The following is a 27,179-nucleotide window of genomic DNA, read 5'->3' as shown; positions in this document are numbered from 1 at the left end:
GCCTGAATTCTTGTGCTAATAGTTTTCCTACAAAAAAATTATGTTTCACAACATCCCTGTTATTTTTTTTTTAGAAACATGGGTTAAAACTGGGATTCATAATTATTAATTATAAGAAAACAATGATATATGAAGAATAAATGCTTCTAGGGTTCTTATCTCATCAAATTTCTAAATTGAGTGAGCTCAGGCTTCTGAAATCTGATCTAGATAAATAAAAGCTCCCATGCCAACTTACTCACCTTTGAAATTCTGGCCTGCTATAATTTGGGAGGCTAGAACAAAAAAAATGTTTAATATGGAAAACAATGTGATTCTCTGAAGATCTGTACAAAACCTAGATAATATAGTCCCCTTGCTGACTCAAGTTCTACTTCATCCAAATTAAATTATCATTACCAAACTTGAATAGGAGAACTCAGCATAAATTTTGATTTCTTTCTCCCTTCTTGGAGAAAAAAAGAGAATATCTTTACTAAATAGTTTTCCTCTACTTCAGGGTCTAATAATTGGCTACTGCTACCATTCTCTTCATCACAAGAACCCTTTCAGATTCATTGGTCCTTCCAAATCCTTTCAGTATCTTCTTCTCCATGTTCAGGAGTCACTTTGAAGTTGTCATCCACTTCAGGATGAACACTAGGGTCACACGAGGCCTCATCCATTCTGCAAGCTCAAGCTGATAAATCTGTTAAACTAAGATTAAACACAATTATAAAATGTCCTATTCTTTGAACTCATATTCTTATGGCATTCAGGGAAATTTTCAATTCACTCATTAGTGGGGCAAGAGGCAGCTCTCTCCTCACAGCAGGTCTTTTGAGTTGTTGAACCTTTATATCAGCCTCATCCTCCTTGTCACCACTTTCTCTGTACTGAGAAGTCCCTCAGTGGTTAACATGTCCACACACATCCTGGGTCTCACTCACTCTTCCCTTGCTCCTAACTCGTGCAGAGAGTCGTGGCCAAACCCACTGCACAGCTCTCTACACCAAAACTGAGCCTTGAGCCATGGCTGGAGTTCTAATGTACCAATGCAATAGAAGCAGAGGTAGTTGTCCAAGTTGTAACTACTGCAACAGCCACCTTTCAAGCACCAAAATAAGCGTGCCTCTCCATTTTTTTTTTTTATTTTTAGTCTTTCCAGCAGGTTATTTCAAACATGCAGCTGCGACAATCAGCTGCAGCTGTAAAACCATAGTCTCCAGACTGATACATATGAAAAAGCTTCACAACTTTTGTTTGATGTTTTAATGAATAAACATAGGCTGCTCCAAGCTTGTCAAAACAAATCAAAACAAAGCCAACAGACAAGCAGACATGCACTCTCTGTGCCTGTTTTTTGTCTTCGGTGTCTGAAGTCAGTTTTGAGGTCAAGTCGTACTGTGTGGGTATTGGCAACCTATCTGCCTTTACAGTTTCTTGCTAATTTATCCTGGTGATTCAGAAGCACTATCATGGTCCAACAATTAAGAAGGTGGGGAGAGAAAAAGGGAGCAGCTTGGTTGTGTGCTCTTGCTTACTTTGCTTGAAGCATTGCACAGGCACTGTGAGAGGAAAAGCTGGTACCTAATGACATCAATACCTGCTTAATGGTTTCTTCTTCCTACAGCAATGGACACAGTAAGGCAGGAAACCTGTATTCCCAAAGTAGGATACAGCATATGAATCAATAACAAATAATCATCTGCCCAAGAAATTGCAAAATTGATCACAAGTGGTAACATGTAGTATTCTTTTATAATGCAAATATAAAGCCTCTGAATTCAATTTTGTGTCAAAGAATAAAAGCTTCTTATCTAGTTCTTCCTCCTCATCTATTAAGATTCCTCTCTTCCTCACTGGATCACTATCTTCACCCTCTATTCCCAAGGGGTTCCTACTGACCCTCTATACCACCCCTAACAGCCAGAGCTGAGCAGGAATAGGTGGAATGTTGTCTCCTAAAAGCCACCTTGGGCAGTGCTGTGGTAGTAAGCACTACTATTAGTGCTTTATAAAAGTAAAAGCAGTATTAAACAGACATGAGTAGCAATACAGATGCTTTCTGCTGCTTGTCCAGAAATCCCCACACATTTTTCTATAACTTTTCAAAGAAAATCAATGGAAGAATATTATTTCTGAATAGTCAACAGCACTTACTGAATTGTTTTCCCAGACCCAACTTCAGGCATCAGTTCTTATCCCGCATCAAGAAGCCCATCTGTATTTGGCGATGGAAAAGGCAGGAGCAAGGAGAATGGAAAGTGCCTGGGAGAAATTCCTGGCCCACAAGACTTTTATGTGCCCCTAACCCTTTCAGCCACAGCCCTTCCCCAGAGATCTGGAGATTACACTTGGTGTTATAGCAGCATGTGGGTTTTCTGTTTTGCAGACACATACATGAGATGCTGCTTTTGCATTCCAGGCAGATGCTTTGTAACTGCAGTAACAATGCACTTTATCTTATCATGCCAAAATGTCACTCTGTAGCAATGTTGCCTGTCTGGTAACTTCCAGAGAAGTAATTTTTTCAACTTTTGGAACTATAAGAGATATATTCTCTTATATGAAAACATCAAACATTTTCCATCTTTGTTGACACTATGAAGAAAAAATGTCCCACCTCTGCACATGGCAACAGCAAGCTGGACCAAATGAGAAGCTCCTCAAGCTCCTCAAGTGGCTGGGTTTTAAGGTATGATCTCTATCAGTAGAGATTCAAATAGGATTTGGGAATCAGCAGCCACACTTTCAGCTTTCACCTCCCTTAATGCTTTGATCGCAGTGCTATGCTGAAAAAGCTACATGACTTGAGTTACCTTTTTTTTGGTGAAGACATGCTGTAAAAGGTTCATTTTTCTAACTGCTTATACACAAAACTGGAAAGCCACCAAAATGTAGACACATCTGAAGTGAATTTCATAATAGATTTTTTCCTCCTATTATAAAGAGAAGATTGGCTTCCCTGAAATGAGAAAATCACAGTATATTCTAAACAGCAACTCTAAAGAAGTGTCAGCAGGACTGTACTATACAAATACTAACTCCAGATCCGTATGAATTCATTCCAACTGCTTACTGCAGTGCAGCCATAGCACATTTTAAATGACATACTGGTTAAATAAATTCCTGTGGGAGGTGGTCCCCTCTATGTGACCACAGGATATTTAACCAAGAGATGTCAATAATGTGTTTCATTAATGGTAATGGCTGCAATAGAGTGGAGGAGAGGAATTACCTATCAGGCTTCACATTCTATGCATTCCTCAACAAGTGTGGGAATAGCTAGATGTGCCCTAAAAGTGCTGACTAATTGCACTTGCTGTGACAAATGGGACTTCTGAGGATGGGAGTTCAGAAACATTAAAATGAAGCAACCCATAGTGGCATGACAGTGACTATAAAGATAGGGCAGATGCTTCTGTACTTTGACTCAATTTCCAGGCAAGCATCTTTGGCACACTTTTTCCTCAAGAACAATAAATTTTTACTTTCTACAAAACCTGTTCCTGTAAAAGCAATTACTCGAATGAATGCAGAAGTGAAATGCCCAGCAGGCACAAGCATGCTATAATGTCAGTCATTTGCCAGTTTTAAAGAACACTCAAAGAACTACAAAGAATCACAATTTTTAAAGCTGCATCAAAATCAGTGTGGCCAGCAGGTTGAGGGAAGGGATCCTCCCCCTCTAGAGGGGCAGAGAGTACTGCCCTCTGCAGTACTGCACCCATCACAAGATGGGTTCCCAGCACAAGAAAGACATGGACCTGCTGCAGTGGGTACTGAGGTTGCCATGAAAATTACCCAAGAGCTGGAAGAAAAAATCCTCTCAAGAAAGACTGAGAGAGTTGGGGTTATTCAGACTGAAGAAGGCTCTTCATGGACCTTCTTGCATTCTTTCAACACTTAAAGGGGGCTTCTTATTAAAAAGATGGAGTGATACTTCTTAGCAGGGCCTTTACTGAAGCTCAAAGTTTCTGAATATGAATATGTATCCTCTACCATCTTAGATGGCATTGCTTCCACGTATGTATATCCATCTCCCACTGGAACTAGCAGAAGCAGTTCAGACAGTCAGAAAATATTTCAGTGCCCTTAGTGATGCAGTTCCTCATATGAATGTCCTGTAAAATTTTTTTCATATTGATGGAGCATTTTCTGAGTGATCAGGGGAGCTGCGGTGAGGCTTAAGGAAGCTGATTGTACCCATCTCAGCACAAAATGATGCCCTGCTGATTGTTAAATTGGACCTTGTTGGGTTTGTCAGTTTTCTGCAGATCCTAAAAAGTTCATAAATACCAAAGCTGATGTCTTCCACATTTGTTCTTCTTCACATAATTATTTTCATTGACTATAGAGAATTTTTGTCTTCAACTTCAATTTACTAAAAAACTGGTCCTGTGGCACCACTGCATACGTGCTGCCCCACAGTATCTCTGCTCGCTACACAGTACCCCTGCTTATTTTATAGCCAAAGGTAAGAATCCAGTGTTCCTCTTTTTTTTTTTTCCTGAAATATGTATACAGCTGGAAAGAAACAGTAGAAAAGCAAGATTTGCAGATGATTGTACCACAGGACAACAGCTGTCTTTGCTCAGCTTGATCTTCAGTTTACAAACAATGGAAACTTTCACATTAGTTTTAGTGAGGTTTAGATCTCTTCCATGGTAACCTAAATACAGGTCTACCGTGCATGCATATCCTGCATCAGGATTCTGACAGCTGAGCTTCTCCTTTTCAATTATTCTCCTGTTTCTTGTGAGTTCAGTGATTTATGTTGAAAATTAACTAGTTTTCTAGGAAATAAGCACCTCTGTCTTTAGAAAAACTTGGATAGGATTCATCTTATTTGATGCAGATGTCTTCACTGTCTGTTTGACTAGTGATGCTTGGCTTCATCCAGAGTCAATACATTGAGTGAAAAAGGCACTTCTGTGGTATGATCTATCTGAGCTAGATAGATGTGCACTTTTGCATGTCTGCGAGTGTAAGAAAACCTTTTTTTTCCCCTCAGCTGAGTATCAAGACAACCCAGCATGAACAGATCTGATTTAGATTATCTACCCTGTTGACATCTGTCCTTGATCAGACAATCCCACCCCCAGGTGGCCCAAACTGGACACAGTCCCACATTTAATATGACTAAGAAAAAACAAAATCGAAGACAATGTCTGAGGAATAAACACTCCAGTGTTTTCTCCCTTTTACTGCCGTGATACGAAGTCAGTGGCTTAGCAATCTAATCAGAGGTGGTTTACTGAGCCCTTACCTTTGGGGATAGTAATCTGACAGCCCAGGTCACAGTCCTGCTGCAACTGATAAAAAGCCACTTCCTGCAGCCGAGCACGCTCCAGCTCCGAGAGGCTTTGGACAGGAACTGACTTCAGCCGAACGCTGCGCCCTGACATGCTGTTCCAAGTGAAATCACCCTACAGGAAATCAAATGGAAAAATATGAAGCATCATATGGTATGCACAGTTTAATAAACAGAATCCACTCTTTTGCTGCTAGGAAAAACAACTCGGGCCTGCCTTCTTTTCTAAAAGGCCATTTTCTTGGACCTCTCTAGCCCTGCAAGTATCTTTGTTTTCCTAAGAGCAGCATTCCGTAAAAGGAGTACAGACATGCAGAAAACAAAGTCAATTTCGTCTGAAATCATTTAATCGAGTACCGTTGCAAAAACATTAAGATTCCAGTAACCAAAAACACAAAGCAAGCAAGGAAAACAAAGCCAAAAAATCCCCCCAAAACACCCCTTTTCTGCTTGCCCCATTGTGCTTGCTTTGAACAGTACTCAGTCATCACTTCATTCCTTCCCCAACATAGTCAGGACCTCCACAGGTCTGTGAACAACACGTATCTTATCTCCTTCAACTTGCCAATCCCACTCCACTAGGCTTTTCAGAGAGTCCTTTCTCTTTTCTGACATACACCATCCCCTCCTTATGATGATATAGTGTTTAGATCACGATCAACTACAGGACAAGCTTTTTCATGTTTTTGAAAAGCTGTAATAACGATGTATGTGTTAAAAGTTACACAGGAAAACAACATGAGATATGCTACATCTCTGTAAGGTACCAATTATGTTTGGAAAGCAAATCAAAAGCTTTAGTTGTTCCACTACCCACCTGTGCTAACATATACAAAAAGCTCTTCTCTTAGCTAGTATTTAGCTTGAGCGAGAGAAATAATCATCAGTGCTAAGCAAGCACACAAACAACCTTAAAGGCTGAGAGTTAACTTCATGCAAGAATTTAAGAATTCATCAAAGCATCATCAGAGAGTCCTTTTAGCACTACAGGGAAAGTAAGAAGAAATTGTTTTTCACTCTAACCACGTTGAAAAATAAACCAAACTTGTCAGTAGATATACCTTGATACAGCTGTAGATAATGAAAAAAACTCCGATGTATATCAGAGGAGATATAAAGAGAAAACCCCCAATCTGCCTTCCATCACAACATGGCAGACTTGAAATTAATGCACTTTATCCACATTTTAAGTGCCTACTTTCAGTTTAAATTTCAACATCTGTACTTTCACTGCATGACCATTTTTTAACAATTCTCTTAGAAATCATCAGTTCTGCACATGCACCTGCAAAGTACATCCACTGATTTTAAAAGATATTGGCTGAAGGTCCTTATTATTAAATCAGTAACAATTGACTTCGCAGCTATGCATCTTATTGTATGTAAACATTTTTGTGCCCATTTCCATATATTTTGCCTATATATGTATATACATATGTGGAAACATACAACCTGCATATACATTTGTGTATAGACACATCTATATATGTGTGCACATCTATATATGTGTGCCTATCTATGTTTATTCACACGAGACAAAAATAATCTGCAAACATGCAGCTCAGAGAAACTATACATTAAACACTGTTTCTTCTGATACAAGAAGTATGTTTGAATTTATCAAGCAAGCTTTCTTTTCTAGTATTTTATGTAAGTCACTACTCAACCATAATAAAGTTGTTACCTCAATGTAAATAACTGCCCATCTGTACACTCAATACATGTACTATGCTCAGTGTCTTTATGGTATTTACATATACATGGGCCACATATGCAAAGTTCTGCATTAACCAAGTATTTTACCATTGGAATTTTTTACTTTATTTCTTGCCTCTTCACCTCTTCTTGCCTTACTGTTGATCAGCTAGATTTAGTAATCTCAAACTAAAGGTTTGCATGGTGACACAAGCCAAGTTGACTAGGTTAATTCAAGCAAAATCAAAGCAGCAACAGTCACATAAACCTTATTTGCAAAACTGGAAGTAAACATTTACATTTTTTTTAAAAAGTTCTTGTCATTTATAGATAAGAGTGATTAAGAACAGATTCCACAACCAGACAGTGTCTACTAAGAAACTAATTCCTTTCCAACTTTGATAATGTAAATGAAACTTTACAAGTACAGAAGTATGCAATTCAGTCCTCATGAACATACAACTTCCAAAATGTTCTGCAGTCAAAATGCTTCAGAGAGATAAAAACGGGTCTTCATAGTAGCTTTTGGGTGTATTTTAACTATAGATCTGTAACTGCAAGCAAGCAATGTACCTCTGCAATGCCTCAGCTCAGCTGTTAGCCCAGCCAAACAACTCAACACAGAGAGAAAGGCCTTGTGAGCTCTGGTACAGCCCTGCATTAATATTCTGCTCTGGGGACACTAATAAGCCTCTTTGCACAGAGTTGTGCTGCTTTATACAAGCAGAGCAGCCAACTCAGCACTGGCTCAGGAATCCTACCCAGGCTAATTCCACCTTACTACGGCAAGAATCCACCTCATTTTTTCATAGGAGGTCAAGTGTTTAAGACCACATGAAAGAAGAAAGCCTCCAACAAAATTATAAGGGCTGTTCCAACCCTGTTTCAACCTGTTTTTCTTTTTTGTTTTTCTTTTGTTTTTTTTTTTTTTTTAATTCTGTCAGTCTGCAAATTCCCAGTATGTCCCTCTCTCACTGGGTTGGCCCTGTGTGGCTAAAAAAAGTGAGATGCAAGTTCTGCACCTTCCAACTCCAGGACAGGTGGCTAAGCAGTGATAAAAAATGGGGAATCAGTCTGTCCAGCTGGTGTGCACTAAAGACATTCCTCTTTTAGGCTTGATGGGTTTTCTGCTAGGTCACGTTAACATAGGTTTTTACTGTGCTAGTGGAACACATGACTAATTAACCAAAATATTTTTGGAAAATCATCTGTCATGGCCAGTGGAATTTTCTAATCTGCCAAAGTGAGAAGCTCAAGAGATGTTTCCTTGAAAATGCCTATTTTAATTGGCAAATCCATGTTGTCTTTTACGTACAAAAAAAAATAAATTGATAATTTAATGTGTTCACGGACTCCTGTGCTTTGCTTGACACAAGACACACTGAAAGCCTCATCTTCCTTCTAAAGCAGTGTACAATTTTACCTACACCCTGTAAATTACTATGAAATTAACATAGTAATTTCTTGGAGTATTGGGAGTATAGAATAGAGTGATCAGCCTGACAGGACACAAACTGCTAACTGCAAGGATGCTTTCATAACTGATTTTATGAAACATTAAACCAGACTAAAAGCCTTTTCTGGTTTCTTCTACCAACCAGTCGCTTTTTATCCCTCACAAATCTCCAGCTTCAGCTGCATTTTCTCTCTGGTCCTGACACTAACATCTTCCTTCCATTCCAATGAGCAGTTCACTTACTGGGTAAGTAACAGAAATACCAGAGCAGATGACTCAGCAAAGGAGATGACTGATTAACTGCATCTTGTGCCTTTGAGGGATTTGTCCACTTTTCCCATATTTCTTGTCCACTGTCATAAGCACATTTTTAGTAAGATGCAGATTGCAGTTTTACTAATATTCTTTCAAGCATTTTTTTTTAAATGGGTCGGATGTTCAGTGGTCCCAAAATAAATGTTAAGAGGTACATCCTGACCTGTTAGGTACCTGACGTACCTAAGTAACACCAGACACTTAAATTACTCCTAAGCACGTGTAGGCTATTCTTGCGTACCTGATGTCTTTCTCCTGAGCCTCCAACACAGTCCTTAAAATGACTTTTAGTCATCCTCATATTTTGTCCTTTGTCAAATGCAAAAAAAAGCTGACAACTTCTAGAATCAAGAAATCCTGAAGACAGAGGCAAAGCTACAGGCAATGATCAACCTCTGTTGATCTCTGTGGAGTTTAACATGGGTTGTGCATGGGGTAAAGAACCACCACACATGGTGGCTTTAGGTAACACAAATTTTAATGCAAGATGGATAAAACAATTTTTATTGCATTAGTGCATTATTAATATTATTAATGACTTATTGTCACTAAGATATGTTAATGACTTCTTGTTCCTGTACTCACTTAGGTAACTAGCACTATCAGATTAGCTGTCTACCTTCCATTAGTCTTTTGCTCCAAACCATCTGAAACCACAAAGATCAAAACCAATTATGTCTACTTTTCTCCTACACTAGCAACATTTAGCTGTGTGTTTGTATTTAAAAAGGTCTCCACTGTAAAAGAATTCAGCATTTTTGCACACAGAAAGATTATTGCAAGCAACATCAAATACAGTATTATAATGTCTTAATTCTGTTTGCTTAATTACTTAAGCTTCATTTTATAAACTGCTCCTTGGTCATTTATTTCAACTCTTTCTAAAATTATTTCCAGATTCCTCAGACATAAACTCTCACAATTTGACTCTCACTATAAGTAATCCCTTTCTTCCTCTACTGCCCTGGTATTGCTGATATTTTGAACCAAAACCAGTTTTGAAGTGAAAGCCATCACTGCAGTACAGCTATATACTCCATCATATGAAACCAACATCCACAATATTGCTCCTGAACAGGATGAGAATGGAGGGTATGGGGGAAATAAACTATGTTAAATAATCATTTTAGCACTAGATGCAGCTAAAGACTCAAAGTCTAGTCCTTTACTAATGCCATGCCAGATAACTACCTGCAGATTAACAGAGTTAGGAAACAACGGGGTGGTGTGAGTGTGCTGTGGCCTAAAACTTTCTGGCCCCTATTTTGAGATGCTCCTCCATAGCCAGCATTGCTATAGTGGCAGCTGGTTTCCAGCTGGCATTATAAACTACCACAATGTAGGATGCTCCAGCATCTCCATCCATGGCAGACATCACACAGCTGCTGCCAAGGCATTGCTAATATCACAGAAGATGACAAGTCTGTCAGATTAACGAAATGGGACCTAATACCAAATATGAAGAAGCACAAGACTTACTGCGTGACATCGAAGCATTCAGAGGAAGATATCTGAGCACAGACACACAAAGAATGGGGCCCCAACAATTAATCTTCATTAAGAGACTGACTTCATTAAGGTTGTTATCTAGGGTGACATCCTGTTCCCCTTGACGTCAGCGGCAGAATTATTAATATAATGTCTCCAATAGGAAGAGAATAAGTACAGTCCAGATGATCCTATGTTACAATTCAGAGCCTTAGATGAAATTTGCCTTATCTTGTGCTATCTTGTATTTATGTGTATTAAATCATGTACACCCAGAAAAAAACACTTTGTCAAAAAGATTACACTTTACAAAATAGTAATTTAGATATCAAAACTATTTAATGGCAATTAATACACACAGTCAAAGACTGAAGCCTTCTTTGTTTCTGTCTAGCAGTCTGCCTCATTCCTATGGCTGGAAATCCAGGTACTCAAGATCTTGCACTGCAAGGACACTGTAGGACACTGGAAAGCTGATATTCCCTTAAGGGGTGGCAGAATTCAACCCCGCAGCAGAAATGCATAATCTAGCAAGACAGCATGAACCCGTGCCCAGGTAAAGATACACATTTCAGAATATTACAGAGGAGATTTCCATTTATTGTCAGAAGGAAAAAAAAAGCCTTTCTAACTTTAGCCTACAGGTAAACAGGGAGTGAAAGAATAAGCATTCTTTCACATCAGTATTAAAACTGTTAAAATAAAGGGGGAAATAGTTCCTGTTCTTCTGCAATTAATCTCTCCAAGTTTTCCAAATCCTTCAGCATACAATTTCATGTTTAGAATATTTTAATAACATTCTTTTTAAAAAACAGATGTGTAATGGAGGCTCCTTTTTTGACACTGAAAAATGCAAACAATATACAAAGATGTTGCCTAGCAAAATATTCATTGCTAACATACTGTATTGAAATGTTTATACACCCCAAAAAACAACCTCCAGAATTTAGAAAACTCCATTAAAATACATAAAAATATATGTTCCAATTTTCTTAATTTCTTACTTCAGCATAGAATCATAGAATCATAGAATTGGCTGGGTTGGAAGGGACCTCAGAGATCATCGAGTCCAACCCTTGAACCACCGTTGCAGTTACCAGACCATGGCACTGAGTGCCACATCCAGTCTCTTTTTAAATATCTCCAGGGACGGAGAATCCACTACTTCCCTGGGCAGCCCATTCCAATGCCGGATCACTCTCTCCGTAAAGAAATTCTTTCTAGTATATCAATATTCTAAATTTTCTAATATATCAATATTTTTGGAGGAATTTATCCAGAAGCACCACAATAAGAGCTAGAAGGGGCCAAGTACTTTTCTGGAAGTGCAAAAATAGAAAAAACACCTTAAAAAGCCTAGATGCAACTGTAAATTTACAATTGAAGTTTTCTTGGTCTTCATGTAAACACATTTTTGTGTGTTTTTGTCAGCAAAAGAGAATTAAGTCATATTGCAATACTCTGAATTTTGCTGCAAGTTGAAAGTGCATGCACAGCTGTCACAACCATGACTGCATGCAATAAGAAGCTAAAGTGTAGTAATTAAACCATCTGAGACCACAATAAAGCCAGCATTTCCATCAGTCTCAACACAACAGATCAGGGATAGGCTGGGCTAAGGAAAAAAATCTTATCCCTTTTATCAGTTCACATATTACTTATTTTAAGAGATTGGTCCTATGTTTTTAGCCAAGCATTAAAACAGTTTCCCGTCTAGCAGGAATAGCACAAACTCTGCAAGCTAAAGACACTTGACCCAAAATCAAATACAATAGCTGCATGAGTATTATTTTTAGTGGCAGACCTGCCTTAAACAGAACTGACTTCATGTTCTGTGACCAGCACTAACAGGCACCCAAAAGTCCTCAGTGTTCAGCTGCTCATGAAGCTGAAGAAGAAGCCACAGCCCGTGATACACTGAAGAATAAATAACATGTCCTCTCATGCCCTCTTGAGCTTTTCCCCCAAGTCAAAAAAAAAGGTGGGCTCCAGCCACTTCTGCGTCCAATAATAAGCATTGATGTGACTGCAGCCAATGCTTTGAAGAGTTAGAAGTGACATCTATTTCTATTACATTCTATATGAAAGAAAAAAGTGCAACATTAGAATTCACACGTGAGCATACACTGTCATTTCCAAAGATGGAAAAATCAGACCAACTTGAGTATTCTATACAAAGCTAAAACTATATATTTGAGTATTTTAATTTATGTCATAGGTTTTGAGCTTTTAAGATAGATGTAGATTACATTACCTGACTTGAGCATAACTTCAGAATTCATCATGAAGTAAAATTAAAAAATCAATTCCATTACTGCAAGAACTGGGGTTTGACTAATAGCAAGGCCTTTAATTCAATACAAACCCCTGTTTTTATTATTTCAAAGGGCTCAAAATAGTATTTTCTGTAAACTGATATTATGTACAGAATGGGTTTTGGGTCTAAGGAATATGAGATCTGTTGTGTGTGTGGAAAATAGCCATTCTGATTGCTCATAAACCATGTCTAGTTGGAAAACAATTCTAGGGTTTTTTTTATTCTTTTAGGGAGAGGAGTGGGAGAGGGTGTGATGTAGCTGATAGGAACAAAATGCAAGACATCTCCAAATATTTACATTTGGTAGCAGAGTGAGAGCTCTCAGTTTCTCAGCTAGGAAGAAGTCTGTACTACATGGCTTAGAGCTAGAGCTTGAACCAGGCTAGATCACACTCCAGGCAAATAGACTGATCTGGACGCTACTGACTACTCTAAGATCTATCCCAATACTATATTAACCTTGGTAGAGATTGTCAGGATGACCTGCAAACTCACTATGCTCTCTGAACTGAATTGGACACTTCCATCACTCCATACTGTGAAAACATGTTTCCCCTCATGCACATTCTCCTTTTCACAACCAGGGCTGACATAAAGCATTGTAGGAGCAGTTTCCTTATTTAAGTAAGTTTTCTTCAAGCTGTGAGTCCAGCTGCATCTCTAGCCAGCAGTATTGCAGATGTTAGTGACACAGCATGCATGACCTCTTAAAGGCAGGGGCAGGCACATTTCAAACATTTAGAGAGTAAGCAATTAGCTTTTAGGGACTAGGAGTTTCTACTTAATTTGCTACACAATGACTCTACACTTCCATTTTAGTTTTATCACTCTGATGCTGTGTTCATATGTGCAAACACTTCCCTGTCCTACACACTGATGCCAGGCTGCCTGGGAGAGCTCCGTCTGAGTTGCAGGGCTCTGCCAATCTACCCCAGTGTAATAGGACTGTTTCTTGCTTTGGTTTTGTTTTCTGCAGGTGTTATTTGTTTGTTTGGAGATTGTGTTGTGGTGGGGTTTTTTTTTGGTTGTTTTTTTTGGTTTAGGATTCTTATTTTTTAAGATCTGGGATATCAAATGCCACCCACATAGACAGCTGTTTTGATGAATGTCACTATCCTGAAGACCCTGCAAAGATAAATCTCTGTGGAAAAGTTCAGAAAACACAGAAAGTCCAATAGTTAGGGAAAATATTGTGAACACAAAGAACTGGCTTTCTACTCACTAGCATTACTGTTATTTTTCGTCTATGTAATTAGTTTTCCTCTGTTTTTTTGTGTTGAAGCAGTGCATGCACTTTTCTTACAATTCACAGAGGAAAATAATACTTCAGATTCTGAGAAAAACTATTTTAGCATTTCTTATTAAATTATTGTGTTTGCACACATGAATCTGCTGATTCACCATTAAGTTAAATACCAAACCAGAATTTAAATATTTTTTAAGAAACCAATTCAGCTACTCTGGAAATATACAAGCGGTTCTGAATGGATACATAGATACTAGTCAGATTGATAGGTCACTGTACATACCTGCAAAGAAAATTAAAGAGCACCTTGATACTCATCCTCATCATCACCAATTAACATAAAGGCTCATTAAAAATGTAGTATTCCAAAGCAAGAAATGCAAAACAGATCGACATAAATAAAACCACTGTACTGCAACATCAATTTTCAGCAGAAAGGTACATTTTGTAAACTCCCCCTCCAACCTGAGGCACCCCAAGTTCAAACTGCATGCCTGCCAGACAATCCACGACTTCTTTGTTTTTAAGCAGCACATTTACTTTGGACAGAGAAAGGGAAAAATAGCCCATAAAATTCCCACTGTTATGAAAAACAGAAACAATTGCTAGAGTTACAAGCTCCTTGCAGACAGAGCCAGAAGATGAACAGCTCAAGGTCTCTGCTTTCTTCTACACAACTAACCCAAATTTAAAAATGCAACAATAACAAAGTCAAGCTCATAAAACCTGATGCTTACAGAAACTGTTATTTACCAAACTGAACCTATGCAGCTGCAGCTGTCACGCCACTGGTTTTCAAGAAGCCTTTACCCTCAGCATACGTTGCTCACAGCTGCCTGGATTATAGATCCTTCAGGCACAGAGCATACAGAAAAAGATAAATGTGTCACCACAGACTTCAAAGCAAGCCACCTGAAAAAGGCACTCATATACATATCAGCCTAATTATGCATTTTGGTTTCAATATATTAATGCCCCTTCTCATTCCATAGTTTCATTCCTCTTGGGCTGGGAAAACAGACAAGGTCGTGAAACCGGTCTGAAAACAAACAGTATTTGAGGGATCTCAGTTTATTGATGGATCTCCAGAGCCTGGGAAGTGGTTGGCAGTGCCAGTTTTTTTCCCCTCACAGAGTCAAAGCTGTTCTGTTTTCCTCAAATGTAGCTAAAGCACAAAAAAATTAAACCCTGAGGTCACCATGAACATCACATTCGGCACATTTTCTCCCTCGTGTTTATCTCTACCACACTACATACAAGATTACTCAGTTTCCTTACCCATTAACTAAGTCCCCTTGCTTCTTCAGTGTTCTTTAGCATTTGATAAAACCAAATTTGAATTAGGAACTTGAATTCAACTACACTGTTCTGTGAAATAGAAATAAAGTAAGAATAACACTTCTTCTGAAGCATCTGAGCCTGTACTGAGCATCAGAGCGTGAGCCCAGCTGGAGCAGCTCTGACTCCCAGGACACCTTTTGCTGCCAGACGTCATGAATCTTTGGGGGAATAAAATGATCTTTTCTCTTCTTCGAATCAAGCCAAGAGCTCAGCCCAGACACAAGGACAAGTTGTTACCAGGTTCACCATTTCTTACACAGAAAGAGTTCTCCTGAGATAGTGCAAGGGTTGGTGAGGAAGGGGCTCGTCTCCCCTCAAAAATCCATCTCCCTCGTGGCTGTGTGAGCTCAAAACTAACTATAGCTGCCCAAACTCTCCCTATCAGGAGTAGCTGAAAGAGGTCTGGATGCAGCTGCCCTGGCTCCTTAGAGCAGTCAGTGGTTTCTGCCTGACCTTCTCATGCAGTTTGCAGCTTTTTTAAAACACCTTTGAAAACTTTCTGCTCGAACAGGCAGGCCAGCTATATTTATAACCCGGTTTTGACAACACTAACTAGAGCCTGAGCACTTTACACAGTTTGCTAAGAAAGAAAAAAAAACAAAAACACAAACCAACACAAACCTTGATAAAGGCACTGCTTTGAAAATAACGTCTGTCATGTTCACAGTCCCCATACACAATGCTGTCATCTATAGTGTGTGGGCAGGAAGCGTAGAAAATTTGTGAGAAACAAACAGTGAATCACCAGTGGTTTTGATGGCAGCTCTGCCCTATGTGGCATTTCACCAAGTCATCACTGAGAGTGACAACTTTGCTTCTTGGCTGGCATGACTTAGCGTGTTATCAGATTGCTCCCAGAGAAGAAGAGACCACAGGATAGAGTTCATGGTAACCACAAGGGAGATATGTAAATATATTTTTCATACATTCACCTAGATGCTTTGTGCACCTCTAAATCAAGGTAGGCTGAACAGCTGTGATAGCAGAGCCCACAATCTCAGCTCACAAATACAAGCAGCCCTTTCTGGCTCAACATCTTGGCCACCACTACCTACCTGGTAGCAGCAAACACAGGCATGGGATGTCCCTAATATTGAAGCCTTATACAAAGCCCAGAGAAATCCAACCACAGGCCTTCAGCATTTTTAGTGCCTTTTAGATCAGACAACAAATCCTCAAACCATGCATCTCCTCTCTTCCATTTCCAGTCCTTTTCCACTTCACTCCCCAGGGCTGAGCAGCGCTAAGGACAGCCAGCCTGCTGCATACTGAGTATCACACCATGTGAGATTTCCAAGAAACAAAAAACAATCTTAGTTACAAGGAGAGCTGAATAACATTCTCAGAAAAGTAGTCAGTGATCGTGCTTACAACTCACCATAAAACCAGAGCACTGAAGACAGACTTATCTCACCCTATCAAGAATTAGGGTCCTGCTCATCATATCACACTGTTACATTTGTTACTACATTTGTAGTTCTTGTAGTCTTTCTTCAAAAATAAGTTTATTCAGCCCTTGTGCCATTGTTCTTTGAGTTTCCTCTACTGGGGAATTTTTTTCATCTCTTACCAAGTCCCATACTAAATCCAAAACACAATGCTATTCTAGCTACTTGAAGAAGAAAATTAGCTCTATCCCAGCCAAAACCAGCACAAATCCAAAGAACTTTTCTTTTTTTTTTTTTTTTTTCCTTTGGTAATGCACAGATTTCTATACAAAAGAAATAATGTTTGGGATGAGATGTCATAAATTCAAAACGTTCAGTTTATGGAGAGACCATGTAAAATATACCCTAGTCAGTAAAAAAATGGAGGAAAATGAGCTATTTATGTTGTCTACTTTGGATTAGGTTCTTCCCAGAGCACTCAAAATTATTAATATTTAATTGCAAGACGAGCTTGATGAAACCTCTCACTGATAAACTGGTTAAGTGATTCTGATAAAGTATCTTCGTAATTTACAGATAAACAGTATGAGACCTTTCATTTGTTTCTTATTTATGCAAAATTCCAAGGACTCCAGAGGGGCACAAGGATCAGGAGAACCAAATTAGCAGGCAGCTGAGAATTCCTCTGGCTGATCTCTTGTTACACCAATGACCAATGTTGGCCACAAAAGTCTCATGAGATTGTCAAAAATAGCTACAGGAACAGAATTGAACTAAAATTGCCTTTTTTCAGTGGAAAAAAACCTGAGTTTTGTCTTAAAAAATACTCATGAAAGATATGTTTTCTGTGGAAAAAAAGATGGCTTGGTGCAAAAGTTCAATAAAGTTTGCAGCTAAGAAAGAGGACATGTCCAGCCCAAAATGCTCTGGGGTTTGCCTCATGGGACCTGTGATTCAAGCACCTTGCATGCTTGCCTACCTTTCTCCACATGAGAAGAGATTCCTGTGACAGACTTCACAGGTTCCTTCACCTCCAGGGATGGCACTGCACTCTGCAAGTCCCTTGAAACTCACTAAAAAGAACCCAGGGTATGGAAGAACCACTGCAGAATAGCTTCCAGGAGACACAACAGTGCTGCTTTCATTAGAACCTCCTTCCATTTTTGTATTTTCACAGAAAGTAATTGAAATATGCTGGCTACTTATGCTTTTCCTAGATTCCTTTTGAACTAGACTGGGGAACCTCAGAGGCATACTGGGCTTCCACAGTCATACAAGGTTATACACATTAAGCCTGGGCAGCTCAGTTCACTCGAAAATAAAAATAAATAAGAGAAGTGCAACATCCTTGATTAGATTATACTTGATATGATCCTGTGACCTGTGAAAATATAGAAGTGGTAGCAAGTTGCATATGCAAAAAAGGCACTTGAATTATATCTGTTCTGTCTGGTCCAGTAACTGCAAAACGCCCCATCTGGAGAGTGTGTGTGCCTCAGGAACTCTAAAAAGCCATTAAAACCCAATTAACTGTATTTAATTTGTTTGTTGGGGTTTTTTTGGGGGGAGGGCATTTCTTTTTTTTTAATCTCATGATTTCAAGTGTTACCTACTAGCAGAAACACATTATTCTGAAAGAGATGATGTAAGTACTTTGACAAGTTATATTAGGCTCTAATAAAAGCCCATACAGTGAGACAGATTAAGAGAGAAGATGTAGAATCATCTCCATTTCTGGAAAAGGTAAACCTTAAAAGGAGTTTCAGAGACTTTGGTAAACTGTTGGAGATTTGAGAGAGAAGCACTCACGGTCCTGAAGGAACCAAAACTGAGTTTGCTCAGACATTGTAATCTCTGCTTAATCTCTGACTAACAGGAGAAGAGGATGCTCTGTTTTTTGGTGTGTTTTTTTTTCTGAGGCTTTTGAAAACAGTCAAACATATTCTGAGTCATTGAAGTATCTTGAAAACCTCACTTCACACCTTAGCTTTCATAAAATCCATACAGTGGTTTTTCTCTTTTTTGAAGTTCTAAAATCCATGTGCATTGAGTAACATTAGGTACATCCCATACCTTACCAGTGGCTGAATCACAAGAGAAAACTCCCATCTTTGGACATGTTTTGATTTCCCACCATCAGAAAGCAGTACATCCATGTAACTATGGATTCAAATGATGCTTTGGAAAACGATGCTTAAGACTTCAAAAGAGGATTTGGTGAGAAAAGAGTGCAGCAAATCTCTCCTGGCTCTCAGGGGGAGCAGCACAGCCAGGTAGAAGCTCACGAGAGCTCTTCACACATCTACCTGGCTCCAAGCCCTGCGTTTGAAAACTTAGGACTGAAAGAGCACAGGCCCTGCTCCTAGAGCATTTGAAAAGACATATCTCCACCCACAGTCTTCAGATGAAAGACATAAACATAAACAAGCTCAGAGGCAGACTGAAATCCTATTTTTAGATGAATGAACAGCATGAAAGCTTTCCAATGTCCTCTTCTTACCCCCTTCTTCTATTTCTTCTCTTCCCCTCCCTTCTTCCTCCATACACTTTTGTTGGTGACTGCCAAAGGCTCTCTGCTCCTATTTAAAATCTTTACTGGCAAACTAGCAGACATCCCCAATCCAATTATTTTAATCTGTCTGCTGTTAAGTGACCACAGCAGCTGTTCACCTCCTCCTATCAACATTATTCATAATATAATTCAAATATGCATTAGTCAGCTGAAAGATCCTCTTCGAATTTTGTTTTTCAGGATCGACTGAGTAAAGTGCTTAGAGAAAAAAAGGAGCCAAGAGTGTGGGTTTTAAGAGTCAGTATGAAGCTCTTGCTAAAAAAGACATACAGACACAGGAAGTTAAAGAGCTTCCACTGCAACATCCTTGTAAAATCAACAGGATAGGTTTGCTGCTGGGTCTCACTGTTGCCATACACAGAATTCTCCATCCTACAGACACGCAGCAGCAAACTTTAGTAACACAGAAATATCCCAGCATTTCAGCTTAATGTCAAAGACTTCTGGTACCACTGAGGTCTAGAGAGCAAATTCATTTTGAGGTTTACAGCATCTAGGGATTTCTTATCTGCATTATGCCCTCTAATGACCTAAAGGAGATTATTTGATACAGCTCATTAATAATCACAAAGTTTATTCAAGGGAAAATCAAGCCATAAGCCTATATTTTGAAATAAGAGGGATTATATACTTAAGTATCATTGCAATGTGCTTCTAATAGACTGTGGATGAATTTTAGGTGACCACCTTAGACGTACTCTTCGTTGTCCAAATCCCCACAGGATCTCCTATGGGAGCTGCTGCATTGGGATGCCCTACCATTTGCCGACCTCCTTTGGAAGCTAGACTGATATGCTCTAAAAGAATTATACATAAATTCTCACTTAAGAGTCCACCTCTTCAGAAAAGTCACCCCAGGAAAGCAGCAGGACTTCATAAGCTTAGCAGCAGTACAACAGCTTCCATTAGTTGAAGTTGTGGCTATTTGTTCAGAACCAGGGGAGGAAAGGAAAAACCGTGATATAAATATAGCTCTTTTAAAGAGCATTTACTCAGGTCTGAAGAATTCAACAGCTGCATCCCATTCAAAAAATGGAACACAGTAAATACCCTACAAGAATGACTTTCCAGGGGCTGAGTTGAAAACTGGGTACATTTCTAAAAGAAGACATTGATTTTAAAGACACTTGGAACACTCCCCTTTCACAGTATTTTCACAAGTTGACTTTGTGATATTTGGTATTTGCTTTAAAGCTTTATCTCCGGGAAGTATGCAAAAGTATAGGCAAATAGTGTAGGTATTTATGTAAAGAATATGTAATGCTCCAGGCACTGCAGAAAGAAGCCTTCAGGTGTGCTCTCTGCACTTTTGGAAAGTGAGAACCTGAGAGAAAGAACTCAAACACACTTTTTAATTCCATCTCATTAGTTAAAAGCCATTTTATTAGCTTTCCTTTCTAGGGACCCAAGTAGTTCTTTGAAGCATTGAGCTAGAATTCCTGGTTTTAGGAAAACTATGAGCACCTCCCCAAGCTGCTTATTCCAGGATGGAGCTGGCTCATGTCTGCTGGTGGCAGATAACCAGGGTGAGACCCTCTTGACTGCTCACACCCCTGTCTGAATGTCTACTTGAGTCTCCAGTTATCTATGCAATGTAAATTGAAATTTGCCTTATTAATATTTTCTCATAATACAGTTCTGGGTCATACAGAAGCATTCAGTATCTCATAGGACTGACACAACTAATGAAACACATGATCCAGGCTCAAGAAATTATATACACTGTATATGAGATGCTTTGGTAAAGACGGATACAAATACCCAAAAATGTTTACAGATGGAACTGAGGGGATAATAAAGAATGAAACATCTGTTAAATGTATATGTTTATTATTCCATAAAAAGGCTACTTCCTTCAAACTTCTCCATTCAAACCCTCCACTGAATAAACATTAAATAAGTTTTTCCTCTGTGACTTCTCACATAGCATAGAATTAATGAAAGAGTATGTTACTGCTGTTATTACTTTTATTATTATTATTATTATTATTGCCCATACATCATTCACTGCAGAATGAATTAGATTATCTTTGAGGAATCCTTAGACATTGTGAAGTTTTACTCTTTCCATTTGACAGAGCAATGAAAACCAACAATGGCAAAAGTGCCAAGGAATTATATATGTTTCAAATACTGACACATGCACATGGGGTGGACCAGACCAACAGTGAGATTGCTTTCAAAATACAGGACTTGAACTAGATGTGCTAAGTACCACTAAATGGTGAGAAACAGGAACTTTTGGGGAAGCAATTAATTTCATTTGGTTTCCAGAGATAAGAATAAAACTCCAGAAATGTCTTTTCCCCTATTTCCTCCTGTCCCAGGAGGGAGTGTACTGAGGCCAGCTCCGAGGTGTGTGCCTACAATGTGGATAAATTGCAGGCGTGCAGCAAGATGAGCTGAATTCCTCCTCTGAATACCAGTTTTCCTGGATGCTGAGTGTCAATAGTTTCCTCCACACTCTGACCTTTGCTAACAAGGCAGCAGGAACATGACAAGCACACTTAGCAGCCATCTCCACAGTTACTTGATAAAACACAGGGATTTGTGGCAAAGTTGCCAATGAATTTCCTGAGTCTGAGCACTCATTTGGCTGCAGCCCCTCCTGCAGTCCCCCAAAACAAGTGGCTCTGACAAAGCTCAGTTGGACCACCACAACCATCACTGTGCCAAGCCACCCTTACAGAATCCAGACCATGTCCCAGATGAAGTCACAGACCTTGCAATGTTTAGAAAACAGAAAATAAAATCCAAATCTTGATTTTATTGATTTCCTGCCCAACAGTAAAAAAATGCCAGCTGCAGAGGAACCTGCCTTTGCTTAGTGCAGTGCCTGCTCTAAATCCCTGAAGTACAATTGCCATTTTTAGGGATAGGGCTGGGTGGAGCTTCTCTGGGATGACAGAGATGACAGACTGAATTCTTCAGCTGCTGTGAGAGTCTTTTCCCCTAGAGACCAGGCACACATTGTGCTATTACAAAACAATCAAGTCAGTTGCATTTTTTAATTATACTACTACTGGCTTTTGACTGATTTGGTGCCAACCTCTATAAGAACAGTTTCGAGCACTACAGAAATTTAGACTGTAAATCATCCCAATGACTTGTATTACTAAAGACTCGAGCTCCCAAAAAAACGAAGGGCAGATGTGCATGAACTTCCCTGAGAGTGGGATCCTAATTTTTTTTTCCTGCACTACAGAGCATAAAAGGCCAGATGAAGCAATCTCCTGATAAACACTGATGTGCTGAACTTTAGAGTCACTATGCATCATGGTGTTATGTAACTAACAATAAGTATTAGCAACCAACAAAAATGAATAATAGCTTAAAGTTTCCTGTCTATTACTGTCTTTTCTCATAAAAATATCCGTAGCATAAAACAGGAGAAGAGCTAGAGCTCTTTGAAGTCCATTAAGGACTTGGCTACTGCCTATGTATCCCATACATAAGTAGCATTCAGGCTACAGTGGACTACATAGAAAAGCATGAAACAGAAATGCAAAGAGCATCCACAGATTGCAGTGATATAGTTAATGTTGTCCTCCTCCCACATCTTTTCCAAAATGTTAAAACTGGCTTCTATCTGAAAGCAAATCAGAAGACAATAGCACAAATACCATCCACAGTTCACACTTCCAAGAGAACTCTGTTTAAAAGCAAATAAACTCCTAAGTTACTCTTTCCAAAATAAGCTCTATTTTTCATACCAGTTAATATTACAGAAGAATTTTCTCAAGTTTATTGATGGTGGGAAAGAGAAGTAAAGTTAGAGCATTATTTTCTTGTAGAGAACTGAAATAACACTTTTTCCAGATTTCCACAGAGATGTTCAGTGGAAAAATGCCCAGTATCCTGAAACATTTCTCTTTGGAAATTAATTTCACTCTTTCCTTCCCATAAAGTCTTTTATAGATGTGCAGAAAAGCACACAATAAAACAACGTGTAATCTTTAAAAGCACATTGAAACAGCCATACCTGACATCTGAAATGTCCACCTGTAAGGAGACCAAATTTATTATCCTGTATTCCAAGCCAATAAAAAGTTTCTACTGCCCTAGAAAGTTTTAAGAGTTGGGTTGTTGTTTTTTTGTTTTTTTAAAATATTGTTTCCTAGTATTGCTCTGGAAGAGAATCAACAAGTTCTATTTGAATTAGTTGATCTAAACAAATAGCTGCATAACAAAGAGAAGTGCAAACTCCTGTACTCAAGCCTCAAGCTCTAAAGTAAGAGATTAAGATGCCAACTATTAAAGCGTTACCATGTCTCAGGTTGTAATTTATTTTCAATTTCTCTTGTAGTTATGGAAGCAATTCTAAGAGCCATCCATCATTCCTCCTGTTAAAGAAGTCTTTACAAAATGTGCCTGCTTGTTTTTTTTCACTGTACCATGGGTGAGCAGATAAGAAGCATTTCAGGGATATGGAGCATTTCAGACTGCACAAGATAAACAGTTTGTAAAACTTTAGATTACCCAGACAAAAACTTTCTGAGAATCCTAAGAGAGGGAGCAGGAGAGAGTAGAATGAAGAAGGGAGAGGCACGGACCCAACTCATTTATCTCACTGGAGAAGAGAAGCATGATATGTTCCAGAGTAGATGACCATTCCAGCTACAATTTAAGTTCGCCTGGAGTTTTGCAATAAGAACTAAGATGTGGTGTGATTGAACTTAGCAATGAGCCACCACATTGTCACTGTCTCTTTAGAAGGTTGTCCCTGCAACAATCAAACAGCTCCTCTCCATAGGGACAGCTAACAGAGGTGGGTCTGCAGCCCAACACACCAAAGGTCTTTCCATCCTTTCCCTCGAAGGTAACCATCTCCATCAGAAGTGAGCTGAGGGGAAACTCATGAAGGTACACAGTCAACCTGAGTTGTCTCCAGTTTTAGGCTTCTAACCACGTTTTCCTGTTTTTCTTCATTTTTCCCCCTAGTTCAACTCCTTTGTGGTAACTACTCCCCCTTCTGCCCTTCAGCCTTGCAGGACTTGTGCAAGAAGAAAACAATTGCTGTACAATGGCAAATGAGAAACAAATAGTAACATCACACAAAAGAATACAGCAGTAAATTGAAGGGAATATGAGGGAAAAAGACTGTCACCTCTGCTTAATGGCTCTTTTCTTTTTTACAGCACATATGGCTACATTTCAGATGCAGTACAATTTTGGAGATGATCACCCTCTGTAAATTGTGTTCCCTTTTAACCCACCTGTGGTAAATTGCTTGAGGCAACTCTAGAGAATAGGCACCCAAGCTGTATCCCACTGGACAGACTGCACCCAGGGATAACTTTGCTCTGCTCCCAAATATTTCTGTTACCAAATAGTACAGCTTTTCAGCAGATAACTGTTTTGCTGTATAATGTTGCCCTGGGCTGGCCATACAGACCTTGTTCTAGATAACACCACAAACTTTGTAACCTTTGCCTTTGGAACCCCCAAAATAATTTCAATAATAATAAATATTAATGTTAATAACAACAGCAACAAATATTCTTTTTCTTTGTTCTTAATAACACAAGATGCACAAAAAGCTTTTGATAGTCTACTGGTCTGTATATCTACAGCTGCTTAGGTTTACATTATGCTGGCATAAAATCCACACAATTATGCTTGAAATAAATACAAGAAAAAAAATTATGACAAAATACTTGAAAGGTCAGCTTGTAGCATACTACTGTTGAAGAAAACATTATTAATCAGGGTTTTATAGCATTGTTTTTATTTCAGTATCTTGTTTCACAATTCAGGACCCACATCTTGGATGTAAAAAATTAGAGAGTGTTTGTTTCCCACTGACCTTACCACCAGATCTGCTCATTCCAGTTTCAGTTAATAAGGTCATTAGATGACTTAGTATTTGTCCCCATGTAAACACAGTCAGGACAAGCTCCTTCACTCTCAGTGACACTGCAGACCTTCCCCCAGACTTTTTCTTCTGTATCAAATATATCTTCTTCGTGAGTATTTATCTTCAGCAAAGAAGATAAACCCCAGAAAGCAGATATTTACCTGGTCAATAGCATTGTGTTAGTACTTAAAGCCAAGGATGGAGAATATATTGGTTCTGCTGACAGCCACCATAGATTTTCAAACTCCACAAGCCAAGAAACACTCATCTGAGCCATCTTGTGGGTTTTGCACCGTGTTGGAGCTAGACCTGGTTTCTAAATCTTGGACTCTGCTTCCTCACTAAAACACCCCAGGGGAAACCAGTGCAGCACACAGATACAGCTGGAGCTCTACAGCAGCTGGAAGGATTTTTTGCCAGCAAGGATATGAACATAACATTTAGAAGCAGATGTGTGTGTGTGTGTGTGTGTGTGCTAGCATGCATATTCATATTTGTAATGCAACATCAGCTTAAGAGAAAAATACTATACACTTAAAACAATTAATTATCAAAATAGTATTAAGAGAATGAGAATACTCAGTTGTTACAAGTTGAGAAGCAGCAAACAAGAAGGATGAAGACCTTGAAACTGTCTCCCATGTCCCCTGCTTCCCACCCAAGCTGAGTTATTGTGTGCCCCTAGGTCAGATGGGCAGCCAACAAAATTCCCACTGGACTCTACTAATGGATTAGCAAATAAAACTGAAAGTAAATAAAAAAACACCTGCTAAAACTCAGAAGCCTTTGTAACAAATCATTACCTTTTTTATTTTGCTACATCTTTAACAAGTCTCCACAGAAAGGTGGCACCTGGGCCGGAGCATAAAGAGAGCTGTATAGGAAGACTACAGTTGAGTTCTACAAGGCAGAGGGTTTTCCAGTGAGTTAAGAGCTGTCCTCACCTTGCTGGTACTACTGCCATAATGAATAACCCTGCCTGCTTTTATTTGCACAGCATGGCTCCCTGAAGACTTCAGGAAAGTTTGTAAGTGCTGGTGAAGACAGACTCCACTGTCCCCAAAGGAGCTGTATACCTCCAATTGAACAGCAAGCACAACTTCACATACATCATCAAAGGATGCTTGAATTAAAAAAAAAAAATTTTACTTACACTTTATGCATGGCTGTCACTATACTTAACAGGACACAGCACCAGCCCTGCTGCAGACAGTGCTGATGGGGAAGCAGCAGGGCCTCACCAAGGCTCCCATCTGACCAACCCACCCCGCCATTTCTTTGCAGCTCATGTGCAGCAAGGATCCATGCATGGTCTGGGCCTGGGAGCAGAGATGTGACTTCAGTCTGGTGGTTCAGCAGCAGCTACACATGCGTAGGGAGAAGACAAACACCTCCAGAGTCAAAAAGCACCTATGTAATCAAGCTTTACCAGCTTAACAAGTGATGACCCATCAACAGCAGTGCAATCAGTACCTACATTAGCACTGCTAACTTGCAGCTAACAAAAGACACCATGTGCTAGCTTACGAACATGATGAAAACTTAAATTAATACATTTCCAAAACACTTTGCCAGTTGATGGTTAGCTTAAGCTCACTGCTAAGCTTAGCATGATGTCCATGCTAAGCATCCCTTGATGTCCACAATATCGTGGCTTATCACTGCTAGAAAGGACAGTTAACAAAACTATAGGTACTCCTGCTCAAAGGTCAGGCTTGAGAGCTGAGGAGTTGTAGGATTTTAGTTTAGGATGGAGAAAATCACAAACCCATAACCTGAGGCTGAAATTTATATTCACATGCCTGGGCTCATGCTCTGGCTGTGACCCCACTGCCAGGGAACAGCCTCAATCCACACTGTCAAACTCCCTCCTTCTTCCAAGTGGCCACATACAAATGGTCTGTCATGAATAATCCCTAAACCTGTGCTAACTCTATGCTTGAGATCTGATTTAGCAAGTTGGTCTGGACCTCAGATTAATCAGAGACATTGGTGATAACCCAAGAGCATAGATGATCAAACTTCAGTACCTAGGATGCTCTCTGATGTGTTTAATCTCTCTCTGAGGACATGGCCAAAGAGAGCAGAGCGGGAAGCAGATGGCAGAAACACCTGTAGTAATGGCATTTAAATATATCAAAGAAAGTTACTCAAAAGACAGGTAAATGAGGTGCTACAGTGGATGGCAAAGTGGTTACAGGTTGCAGG

At 39.3% G+C, this 27,179-nt stretch overlaps 1 protein-coding gene across 3 annotated transcripts in view; it reads right to left on the bottom strand.

Annotated features, from left to right (window-relative positions):
- Positions 1-27,179, bottom strand: part of ARHGAP6 (Rho GTPase activating protein 6) — a 328,240-nt gene that overhangs the window by 54,910 nt on the left and 246,151 nt on the right. For all 3 annotated transcript variants that reach the window (XM_030451749.1, XM_030451730.1, XM_030451722.1), the window contains exon 2: positions 5,252-5,411. In XM_030451749.1, the coding sequence (XP_030307609.1) occupies positions 5,252-5,390 (139 nt within the window). In that variant the 5' untranslated portion in view covers positions 5,391-5,411. The remainder of the gene's footprint in view (positions 1-5,251; positions 5,412-27,179) is intronic.

The sequence above is a fragment of the Calypte anna genome, chromosome 1 (assembly GCF_003957555.1).
Source record: "Calypte anna isolate BGI_N300 chromosome 1, bCalAnn1_v1.p, whole genome shotgun sequence".
NCBI classification, from domain to species: domain Eukaryota; kingdom Metazoa; phylum Chordata; class Aves; order Apodiformes; family Trochilidae; genus Calypte; species Calypte anna.
This window is presented reverse-complemented; position numbering and strand designations above follow the sequence as displayed.